Raw genomic sequence first — 12,606 nt, forward strand, 5'->3', positions numbered from 1 at the left:
TGTAGGTGTGTGTAGGCCTTTTGCCAGTGCGTGTGGCGTGCGGTCTTTTACCTTGTTAGCGATGGGCGTCTGTCTCAGATGATGCCAAGCGGTGTCCTGCAGTGTGCAGCGTAGGGGTAGCTGTACTCACAGGTGTCCGTTGGCTCTGACCCGTGTCCTGGCAGGTGTCCGGCGGCGTGGCCCTTGATGGCGCTGGCCGTGGGAACGTGCGCAGGGGTAGGTGGGAAGGTGGCTCCTCACTACAGGGCTGTGCAGAGGGTGAACTCAGACAGAGAAAAAGGCAGTTAGGTTTTGTGAAGAAGCGCTGTATGTTGCAAGGCTGCTGTGCAGAGTAGGCTGCTGCTTGTCTGTTAAGGCTGCAGGCTGCTTGCAGTTTGAGCTACTTGGTGCTTCCTTTGTGTGGTGTAGAGGCTGCTCTGTATTAGCTGTGTAAGCTGCTTTCTTGGACTGCTGTAGAGGCCACTCTGTATATAATGGAGTCTGGAGTAGCAGCTCCTGTAAGTGTCTGTAAGGCACACGATATCTTTTCACTATTCTGGAAGCCAGAGGGTCACGTGGTGATGACTTAGCTCAGATAGTGTCAACTCGCCCTCTTTTCTAAGCACGACAAGGTCTGTTTCTTTTCTTACTTTATTTTGGGGAAAGCAGGTAAATACAGTTGCTTGTGTAGAGGTGTAGGTATCTCTGTGTGTGCTTAGTAGTAAAGGGAGGTGAAAAGATAATCCTGCAGCACTATTACAGGGGTTACAGCCAGGTACTCATGAATCCAGGGAAAATGGTGGAAAGGAAAAAGCAATGTCTGCTGGGTAGTAAGATAGTCTGGGGACTGACCATCTGTGGCCAGAGCAGAGGGGGAGAAAGCAGACTAGCCCATTAGAGAGAAAGGCTGGGGCTGCCATGGCAACTCACATGAGTGTCAGGGGAAGCTACAACATGTAGCAATAATGTTACATATTTAATGCAGCAAGCTGCTGGGAGAAGGGAAATGGCACTGCATTTACCACACAAACACTATGTTTGTGTGCAGAACCAAACACATACAGCTGGCATTAAGAAAGCTGACAAGCAGTGCTGCGAGGAAAAAAGGGGGGGTGAAACAGAAGTGTAGACAGGGGTATACCTGTTCCATGACAGTCCCGCAAAGCTCTGTTCTGGGGCCCCTACTTTTCTCAGTGTTCATCAATGATCTTCCTACAGCTTGTAAGGGAGCTTCAATACACATGTATGCAGATGACACAATGTTATATGCACACAGCTATAGCGTTTCTGACCTTGAACACATACTTCAATCTGACTTTTTGAGACTTGAAAATGGGATTTCCCAAAACAAACTGTTTTTAAACACTGACAAGATTGTACCAATGGTATTTGGGACCAAGGCTACATTTTTAAAGCTTCCAGTGACTGAGCTCCAGATCAGAACCAACACTAAAACCACCCTAACTCCTGTTACTAGTTTTAAATACTTGGGCATATGGTTTGACTCCCATTTAACATTCAGGATGCACATTGATACCCTGCTATCAAAAACCTATGTCAAACTAGGTGTACTTCACAGGAACAAATCCTCCCATGTCTGCTGGTCAGAAAGCGTATCGCACAGCAGATGCTAAGGCCAATGATCGACAATGGGGACATACTATACGGCACGGCACCCCAAACCCACCTTAGCAAACTTGACACCCTCTACAATTCAATATGCCGCTTTGTTCTACAGTGCAACTACAACACACACCACTGCGAAATGCTCAAAGAACTAGATTGGTCATCACTTGAGTCTAGGCGCAAAGTTCATCTTTTCTGTCTTGCCTTCAAATACTTTCTGGGCAAACTACCCATCTATCTGAACAAGCTCCTCACCCCAACCACATGCAGCACTTATCATCTGAGATCTGACTCCAAAAGACTGTTCATGGTCCCAAGGCTCAACAAAGTATCCGCCGGTCCTCCTTCTCTTACCATGCACCCCAAAACTGGAACAATCTACCGGAGACTCTCACAGCCACCCCTAGTCTAAGTTCTTTCAAAACTAAAGCTGTCTCACATTTTAACCTGGTCTGTAACTGGTACAAACGTCTATAATACAGGCATACCCCGCATTAACGTACGCAATGGGACCGGAGCATGTATGTAAAGCGAAAATGTACTTAAAGTGAAACACTGCCTTTTTTCCACTTATCGATGCATGTACTGTACTGCAATCGTCATACACATGCATAACTGATGTAAATAAGGCATTTGTAACAGGTTCTATAGTCTCCCCGCTTGCGCACAGCTTCGGTACAGGTAGGGAGCCGGTATTGCTGTTCAGGAGGTGCTGACAGGCGCATGCGTGAGCTGCCATTTGCCTATTGAGCGATATGTACTTACTCACGAGTGTACTTAAAGTGAGTGTCCTTAACCCGGGGTATGCCTGTACATATTATCTCTAACTGTACATGCTATGTCTTGTATATAATGTATACCCTGTTCACTTATGTAACTATATTTGTAACGATGTTTTAGTTGTCATCTTAACTCTGTGCCCAGGATATACTTGAAAATGAGAGGTAACTCTCAGTGTATTCTTCCTGGTAAAACATTTTATAAATAAATATATATATATATATACATACATCAGTGATTCCCAACCAGGGTTCCGTGGAACCCTGGGGCTCCTTGAAGCAGTCTCAGGGGTTCCTCCTATGGACCACATACCCCCTCTCCCCCCTGGGGGTGGGTTTTTTTGGTATGTATTTTGTAGGGTGGATTGAGAGTGGGGTAATTGACGGAAGGTAGGGGCGAGTGAGAGAATAGAGGGGGCAGGAGGGAGTGACTGAGGAAAAGAGGGAGTAAGAGTGAGACGCAAGGGATAAATACATGGGAGGCGGGAGGGGTGAGAGTTAGTGAGATGGATGGGACAGAAATACATGGGTAAAGGGTGGGAAATAGAGGTGGCTCGTGAAGTGTGAAATGTTGTGATGGTCCCGTCGAACCTAATATGGGTCAGCCAGATAGGGGTTCCCCGAGATTTTTCAAAATACTTCAAGGGTTCCTCCAAACAAAAAAGGTTGGAAATCACTGACATACACACACACACACACACACACACACACACACTGCTTTTTTGTTTTAAAAAAAATGTACCAGTACTCAGGACCATTGACGGCTTTCCCGGGGGGGGGGGGGGTCCCAGGACAAGTGTCTACTGGGTCGCGGCACTCACCCCCAAAAGTGTGTGTGCGTGTATGTGTATATATATATACAGTTGGACAATTGGACTATTTACTCACACGTGTTTATTATTTTAAAAACATTGTATTGGTTTGCGCTGTTTGTTATATATATATATATATATATATATATATATATATATATATATATATATATAAATATAATGTTTTTATATATATATAATCAAAAAATAAATAGATGATACCGTTCTGTGGCTAACGAAATGCTTTTATTTGTGCGAGCTTTCGAGATACACTGATCTCTTCTTCCTGCGATGTTACAATGAATGAAGCATGGATTACTTAAAAACAGTGTCTCTTGGAATGTTATCTGTGCTGTTCCTTCCACACACACACACTTTTTGGGGCGAAAAGAGAAAGAGAGGGGGGAGAAAGAGCAGTGTGTGTGTGTGTGTATACACACATATACACAGAGTGTATATATACACACGTATATCAAAATATAAAAAAAAATTGTATTCCAGATCCCAGCTGTTTTCACCCAGGCAGGATACTACTTTCAGTGGAGTGCCTCACATATAACTAACACCTAGATTTAATATATTGCTCTTGGTAATATTTTGATTTAAAAAAATACACTTGAAATGCAATGCATTTTACATACAATGAAATTGTCTTTATGGCAAACATTGTCTCATATACATCATATGAGCTAAATAAACTAAAACTGAAACTCCAGACTATATAACCCGAGGTTGTGTCTCTAATCTCCAGACGTTCAGCACTGATGGGTGTGAACGAGATTTTGTTTGTTCCTCCTATAAACCAGGTTGTCACCAGCCACCTTGATGAATGACATCTCTCCAGGCTGCCGCCGCCGCCGAGCCGCTCGGGTATTTCCGCCGAGTGTCGTAGCTCGGCTCGCCCGGCTTCGGCAACTTCCGCCTCATCCGGGAGCGCCATTTTGTTGCTGAGTGGAGTCCGCGACAGCGTTGTTGAAGATCGTACTTAGAGCGTTATACAAATCGGCAATGGACGGGTATGTATAAAAACGACATTCGCGCGCATTTTTTTCTAAACGAAAGAAGAGCAGCGAGGCTGAAACGCGGCTTGGTCGGTTTCAAGGGGCGGGAACAGGCGGTGTTGATGTGTACGTAGTCTCGGCGGGTATAAACAGCGTTAGGTCTGAATTTTTTTTTACCCCCGCCTCGTTATGGAGGGAAATGAAGAAACGAGTTTGATTTCACGGAGTGAAATATATCCTCCGCCAGTTTTTAATCCAGACGAGTGAGTTTGCACGGCAGCCTGCAGCCAGGGGAGACCGCTCTGAGACTGGGAGGTGTGCGAGGAAACCGCGCGGGGAGGGGGAAGAATGGAAAGGGCCTCCATTTTGAGGCCGCATGTGCCTGCACTCGGGTGCTTTCTTCTCTTGTCTATCAGTATGCAGGCCCCGAACCACCTTTTGATTTAAGCTACCGTTGTCTTTGTTATGTTGATTAAACGCTCCCTGTTTGCTGAAGGGACCTGTAACGAGAATGACCACGCAGCCCGAGCTTGTGGTGTGCATGGCATTGTTCATATTCTCATTTGAGAAATAGATCGAGACGGCAATTCTCTCTACCATTAGTATGAAGTCATTCATTATAATTCCCACCCACAAGAATAGATAGGGCTACAGTCGTGTTTTATTCTGTGTGACTGTTTTGTGGCGTGTCTTTGTCCCCGTGGCTCTAGTAGGTTTAATCCTCTTCCCCTTACATGTGCCTTGGGCCCATTCTGCTGGGCTGCTCCTGTTTTGTTCCCTTCAAATAAAAGGGCATATGGTAGAAAGATTTTTGTGTGGTTAGAGGAAAGGCTGGCGAGAGAGGTTGCAGACATATGGAAGCGGTCCTTTTGTGTCCTGGCAGTGAGCCTGGGAGAGCTATCAGCACATGACATGGCTCTCTTGTGGTGGGTATCCTGCTTATTGTGGCCAGAGCACCCGCCTTTGTGATTGCTGCAGGATGGAGATCAATTAAGCTTTCTGGTGTAGAGGCAGACAAAACAATCTCAGAGGCCTTATAAGGGCCCACTATCAATTATGTAAGTTCATTGATTAGAAACCTTGAAACTAATATTAGTTGAGGGTCATGTGACCTCCCTAGTCTGTTCTTTTTCTTAGATTGAAACTATAACCTATAATTAATGTAAACTGTATGTGTATACTTAAGACTCAATTAGATCTACAACAGCTGCATGCAACCATTGAAATCCAAATGATGTTTAAAAAAAATATATATATATATATATTTTTTTTTTTAAGTTTCAGTTTATTTTACTGAATGTACTGGTTAGGGAGAAACAAGTTATCGTTATGACCTGGATTGTGCTTTGGCTCCATTTTAGCAGAATCTTTTTAGCTACATTATTATATTATCCATATTTGGTCAGATTACATCAGTACAAACTTTTGATAAAGTCTTCTGGTTTGATCAATAAAAATGTGATAACTTAAAGTACAGTATATATTTCACTTGGATAATTAAGTTACTTTTTGTATTAGAAAACATAGTTTTTAAAAGCTAACAATCAATATTCATGTAAAAAAACTATTTTTTGTTGTGAGATGGTATTAACTTTTTAAATCTAAACACTTAATGTATCTATTGTTCACACATATAACATGGCATTTAGTTTGAATAGGGCTTTCTATAATAATGTTTTTACAAGAATTACACAAGTTCAATATTCACAGAATGCTTATTTAAAACGGCAGACCAAGCAATATGTTATAGTTAGGAGGGGGAGGGGCACAAAAGAAATAGGTGGGGGGGGTACATTTCTGTCTTCACTTTATTTTCAATACATCCAATTACACTTACATTCTGGCTTGGTTCATAATAGTCGAATTTTTATGTTGGAGAGAAAATGAATTGTAAATCTTTAAACACTAGCTTCAAAGTAGATCATCCATGGTACCCATATCTTCAGATACCCTTCATATCTGTCCTGAATTAAACTTATAAACACACAGAGCTTGCTGGGTTTCAAAGGAACTCCAAAAACTACCACATTTTACTTATTTATATATAACTTTTTTTTTTTTTTTTGTCACAAACACACAGTATACCGCATGCACGCCTAATATAGAGAAATGGTTACCACAAGCTGTCAAATATATTTTACTGTGACAATAGACAACGGTGCTCCTGGAACAATAGAATATGAAAGCAACAAAAAAGACTATCAAAAATGGAGCACACAGGTATACCGAAAAAGTAGAACGAACAATTTATTAATGAACTTAAAAACAAGGGAAAAAGTCTAAAAATTAAGGGGGACACTTCTGAACTCCTCAAATAATCACAAAGGGACAAAAAGGTGAGTCTAGGACATGTAACAGAAATTAAAATTACCTAATGCATAATACAGAGTGATAGTAGATATCAAAGCATGATATAAAGTAACTCTAGAGATACAGATACTATAATACCTATACACCTAAGTAGGCCAAAGGCAATGTAACTGCAGATAATTGCTACAATATACATACACATGCACACAGAGGAAGCAGTAACAAAATGCTCAAAATACTGCACATAGATGTTAAAGACTGGTAATGCACATAAACAAACAGTTAAACAGACAAATAGTGACTGTAGCAGTGTGATGGTGTAAAAGTCACAGCTGAATTGAAAAGGTCAGTTCAAATAAGGAACAGAATCTAGGATTAAATCCATTCCTTGATACATCACCTAATAATCAATAAGTGCTGATGCACTGTCCCTGGAATGTGGTGAGGAAAAAGGGGTCCCCCTGCAAGAACTCCCGCTCCAACGCGTTTCGACAAGTCTTCTCCCCACTCCTAAAGACCATTGTCGAAACGCGTTGGAGCGGGAGTTCTTGCAGGGGGGACCCCTTTTTCATCAGCACTTATTGATGTAGCAATTCTCTGCAGTTGCCTTTGCGCTACTTGGGTGTATTGGTATTATAGTATCTGTAGAGTTACATTATATCATGCTTTGATAATCACTCTGTATTATGCATTGGGTCATTTTCATTTCTGTTACATGTCCTAGACTCACCTTTTTGTCTCTTTGTGGCTATTTGAGGAGTTCGGAAGTGTCCCCCTTCAGTTTAGACTTTTTTTCCTTGTTTTTTATTTAATTAATATATTGTTATTTCTACTTTTTCGGTATACCTGTGTGCTCCATTTTTTGGTACTCCTTTTTGTTTTTCCATATGTATATGTGTTAATTGGAGTGCTAGTGATCGTGGCTACATGTATACAACAAAAAACAAGCCCAAAGCAACATCGAATATGACAAATACGCAGTGAAATACCCATACATCTCTTGAAAAAGGGTAATTTAGTTAAACACTTTAGTATTTTTTGGGGTTCCTTAGCGCTTGCTGGGTATCTGTGTTTTATTAACTTTGTCCAGCTGGTCTCGGCTGTTTTGGAGGTCAGTGGCTCCTTCCAGGGTTTAAGCTCGCCCCTCCCCACTTTCCAAGTGAGCAGGTCTTGCATGCAACTGGTTGTGTCAGATCCATTTGGATCATTCTTCCTGTAATTATAGAGGTAAATAAGAATTTAAATCAGTTAGGACCTGCTAATGGTCATGCCTTGATGTGGCTAGCTGGCTTAACGCTTTGGCCAAAGGGTTTAACGAAATTACTTTTTTCAAGAGATATATAGGTATTTCACTGTGTATTTTTTCATATTGGATGTAGCGTTAGGCTTCTTTGTTTTTTGTTGTATACTGAATTCAACTGGTAGTTTTTTTTTTTTCTCTCTCCCATCATTATATAGTTTCGTTTGTTTTTTATCCCTGCTATTGTCGGTGGGTCGTTTTGCTTCCTGTTTCTAGCTATAACTGCTTGGCTGAGGAAAGAATATGCACCATTAGTTTGTCTATATTCCTCTTTATTGGTTTTAGGATTAGTATTGTCTCCATGTTCCATGGGCAGTCCATTCCTGTAATTCTCTTTAGATAGAGATGAAGAAGCGCTCAAATGCTAGGTATAATAACCAATGATAGCCAATGCCAATGTCTAAGTGTAATCTAGAACACAATAATAGTGAGTGTAGCTAGCAATATAAGGTAATACGCCTCCTGAAGACAGGTAATGGACAGGAATAACCCCCCACGATCAGTCTCATTAGAGGCAACCTTGTAGCAGTAATAAAGTTCTCGCGAATCCTTGGTTTGGGACTGGCAGGATGTGCAGCTTCCAGGATAGCAGATGCAGAAAGTGAAAAGGATCGCACGATCCAACGGAGCAAGGAGAGGACCCAATACCCCAAAAAATATATAAACTTTATTGGGTCATAAACCTAAAATTCAACGCGTTTCGAACGCTGGTGCCCCCTAGTATTGCTGGTAGCCTCATTTTCTTTTTTCCTTATTCTTGGCTTTCTGCCATGCCATATAAACTTTATTTCTTTTCTCTAGCTCCTTAATACCTTTTTGTGGAACTGTGACGGGCAGTACCTTAAATAAGTACAGCATCCTGAGTAGTGTTAATTTTTACTAATGCTATTCTGCCTGTCCATGATATTTGATGTCTGTCCCAGGTCCTTAGGTCTTTTTTCACCTCTTTAATACGTTCCGGGTAGTTTGCCTCATAGAGTTTATCATATGTCCCTGTTTTATAGACTCCCACATATTTAATCTTATCTGGCTTTCATTTAATGGGAAATTGTCTTTTCATAATTAGCTTGTCTGGCGGGATATGCAGGCTTAAAGCCGCTGACTTGGTGTGGTTTATTTTGAAATTTGAGTACGCACCAAATTCTTCTATCATGTTGAATAGTTTTTGTAGTGACGTTCTCGGGTTTGCGAGTAGTAATAGTAGTAGTACATCGTCCGCAAACGGGGACACCTTGTATTCTCTATCCCCTATCGTTACTCCCTCTATTGCAATGTTATCTGTTTTGGCTGGTCTATTGTCGGTGTGCATCTGAGGTTTTTTTTTTTTTTTTCACCTTGCACACCAAGACTGATGGTCTTGGGTGGTATCGGCCCTCCCCAGCTCTGTGCCACAACCCCTGGGCTTATGCCTCTCGTCTCTGGCCCTAGGCGTCGGAGCCGGACATCAAAAGCAGAGGGGTGTGTGCAGCCAGTCAGTCTGTGCTCTTGCCTGTGCTATTGAAGTGCTAGGTGGCTGGTTTGGGGAGTGGTCCCCACCATCCAGTGGCCATCTTGGGTCTAGTCAGGCCTAGCCTGTAATCGGGTCGCGTCTCTCCCCCCGTCTCAGTTTACCTGCGGTTACGTGCAGCCAGGATGAGCCTCTCATTCTCCCCCTGCTCCTCTGGTGTGTCTGACCTGTCAGGCGGGTGGAGCTAGGACTGTTGGTTGTGCCGCCACTGCTCTTCCCCGCCGTCTCCCTCTCCTGTCACGCTGTTCAGATAGCCCTCTCAACCCCCTGCGGGCCTCTCCCTCGCCGCTTGAGCCGCACTCCGCCGTCCGATCGTTTCCACTGCCGGTTTCAAGCCGCGAGGTTATTTTTTTGGCGGCTATCTTGCGCCTCCGCTGTAGTGGGGAGAGGGACTCGTGGTCCTGATATCGGCAACTGCCTTCCGTCTCCTGTGGGTCTCGGTGTCCTAGATGCAGTGCTCTGCCGTGTTCTGGTTCCTTTTTGTCATGGGATATATTTTTTTGTTAAATTCTGGGGCTATTGTGCACCAACCGGTTTTAGTGTGTAGGTCATTTCTGGTGGAGCTGATCTGATGTGCGACCAGCTCAGTCGGTGTCCAATCCACGCTCCCTGAATGAAATTTTTAATGTATTATAATGTAACAAGCATTTTTTTGCAGTACAGCCAACCTCACACTGATGAGACCCAAAAGGTCGAAACAGCTGTCTGAGTGGGTTAACTGTTTTAGGGATCAGATGCAATGTTTAAAAGCCGTGTTTAAAACAAGGAGTATTGGCTTATGGGTTAAATGTAATAATGGATTTAAGGCAAAAGGTGGCACTGTGCTCATTTGCATGTCATTTCCCAGAATCCCTTGCTGCAGTTTAAGCACTGTGCTAGGTCAGGGGAGCGCAATCTTCTTCCTTTTTTTTTTTTTTTCCCTCCATGCGCCGCCCTGCCGTCTGTCCCCCTCTCCTCGCGGCCCTTCCCTTCTTCAATGTCCTGGCGGCACGTTGCCATGGCAACGCAACGTCACATGACCCCGCTGCGTCATTTGATGCTACATTGCCATGGCGATGTGTGACCGGGAGCGTCTGAAACAAGGTAAGTAGGCGTTTAGAGGCCCTGTAGCTCCCCCGGCATTAATTTAAATGTATTCGGGAAGCGTGCGGGGGGCTCTGTAAACCCTGCGCCCCCCACTTTGCGCACTACTGTGCTAGGTGATAATGGTGAAAAGCAGGGTTGCAGACCTGTCTAAGACATGTGACTGTGCTCACAAGTAATATTTTTATTTGCTATATGCTATTCAGTGCAGGGTTTTCAATCACCTTTTTCACCCACCATAACCTAAATCATATCTATCTAGATATCTATCTCTCTACATATGAGACTGTCCTGGTCTGCACATGACCAGTGTTGTGTTTTTTTATGTTTTTTTTATTGTTCACCTCCCAGTTTTTGTGCGTGAACATTCTTTGTTCAATAAAGTTTCCCCCATTATATGGATTTATTTTTGGAGCGTGCGCATGCCTCTCTATTTTGCTTTTTTGGATTTATTCTTTGATGTGGTTCATCTTTTTGAGAAGCTGCCCCTGTTTTTTTGACTCTATATTGTGAAGACTCACATTTATTTAAAAACATATATTTTTTATTTTTCTAAAATCATTGTCATTTATAATTTTCCACACTCCATTTTTGTATTTATCCAGTTTTTTACATACAGAGGAGGAACTGGGTATATTTGCACCTGGGGTAAATTCCACCAACAATCCTGTAATTCTTAACCATGTGAATATTTTGTATCCTCCCCATTCTCTCAACCCCCCATATTCTCTCTTCCCCTTTCCACAACCCACATTATCTCTTCCCTCTCCACAACCTGCATTCTCTCTTTCCCCCCCCCTCCCACATTTGCGCTCTCTGCCCTCCCACATTTGCGCTCTCTTCCCCCCCCCCCCTCTGCCATTCGCTTTCTTTCCCCCTCCCACACCTCCTCATTCGCTCTTCCCGTATTCTCTCTCCCTCATCCCCCCAACACCTCCGAGCCTGACCCTGCCCTCCTCTGCCGCTGACATCGCACTCCTTCATGCTCTCTCTTGCATGCCTGCCCTGAGCCCTGTAAACTGCTGCTTCCGGGGCATCTTCCCCGCTCACTCTCCCTCCCAGTTATTCCGCCTATATACACACACGTACGTCTCTACGTATGTCGCTGTGTGTAAGGCTGCACTTATAGTCCCTGGCGACGCGATGTCGCTCCAAAACAAATCCATTGACTCCGTCGCAAGCGCTTAGAGTAAGCGTGACAGCGACGTCGCGACCAAAAATTTTGAAGCAAGGTAAATTTAATTTTTTAGAGACAGTTGCCACATGTGACTGTCTCTAATCCAATCAGAGAGCGCTGCCCGTCCCCTTCATGATGTCACTGCCCTTGTCCCCAACGACGTCGCTTAAAACTAAAATATAACTTTCGCTAGTGGCGAAGGGTGACATCATCAGTCGTGTCGCCGGCACTATAAGCGCGGCCTAAAGGGTACACAGCCGCCGACAGGGGAATGCTACTGCAGCCTTTCTTCCCCCACTTTTTTTCCCCCTTCAAATTCTGTCTTCTAAAAATTCAGACTGGCTCCTAAGTTGTTGTGTTTTTTTTTTTTTGTTTTTTTTTTTTTTTTTTTTTTTAATATATATTTTTGTCCTGCCTTGCCCAAGTATGAACAGGTTGATATCAATTTCAGTTGTTGCACTTGTACATTTTGTACCTAGAGTACTAATTTATGTTTTATATTTGTTTGCGGTAGTGGTGTCTTTTAAAGAACTAGCTATAGTATTCTTCATAGATGTAGTTGTATTCTTGCAAAAAAAATATCTGTAAAGAACTTGTTAATTTATAGGTGGTGACATTACTCGCAACAAAACCTGAATTGATTTAAATGAAAATATTGATTTAAACACACCATATATTTTTATTTTCCCCCTTTTTGTTTTTCAGCATTGTCACTGATGTTGCAGTCGGCGTTAAGGTATGATTTATTTGTGTATTATGTTTTGGTATATTTAAATTGACAACTTGATACCAAAATCATAATTTCTGTATGTTTATCTGGAACCTTATTTAAATGTGTTCTTGCTTGAGATTTTTGCTTAGGCTTTAAAATTGGTAAACTTGCAAATCGTAATGGATCTGTTGCATATGTGAAAATATTTGTTCTTTTATTTGAGATGAAATCCAGTAAAAGCACAACCTTTCAGGGGTCAGTACCTATTGACCAGGTAACTTGGGATTTCTGCTCAAACAAATAATTTCACATATGTTCGA

The 12,606-nt window shown here is 42.6% G+C and overlaps 1 protein-coding gene across 2 annotated transcripts in view; it reads left to right on the forward strand.

Annotated features, from left to right (window-relative positions):
• The first annotated feature begins 4,060 nt into the window (after nucleotides 1-4,060).
• Nucleotides 4,061-12,606, forward strand: part of PTBP2 (polypyrimidine tract binding protein 2) — a 28,367-nt gene continuing 19,821 nt past the window's right edge. The window contains exons 1-2 of one of the 2 annotated variants that reach the window (XM_075616477.1): nucleotides 4,061-4,212; nucleotides 12,280-12,310. In XM_075616477.1, coding sequence (XP_075472592.1) covers nucleotides 4,205-4,212; nucleotides 12,280-12,310 — 39 coding nt within the window. In that variant the 5' untranslated portion in view covers nucleotides 4,061-4,204. Of the gene's footprint in view, nucleotides 4,213-4,438; nucleotides 4,461-12,279; nucleotides 12,311-12,606 lie in introns of those variants that run through there. The other variant, XM_075616478.1, reaches the window with a different exon arrangement.

This window comes from Ascaphus truei, chromosome 10 (genome assembly GCF_040206685.1).
Source record: "Ascaphus truei isolate aAscTru1 chromosome 10, aAscTru1.hap1, whole genome shotgun sequence".
Classification (NCBI taxonomy): domain Eukaryota; kingdom Metazoa; phylum Chordata; class Amphibia; order Anura; family Ascaphidae; genus Ascaphus; species Ascaphus truei.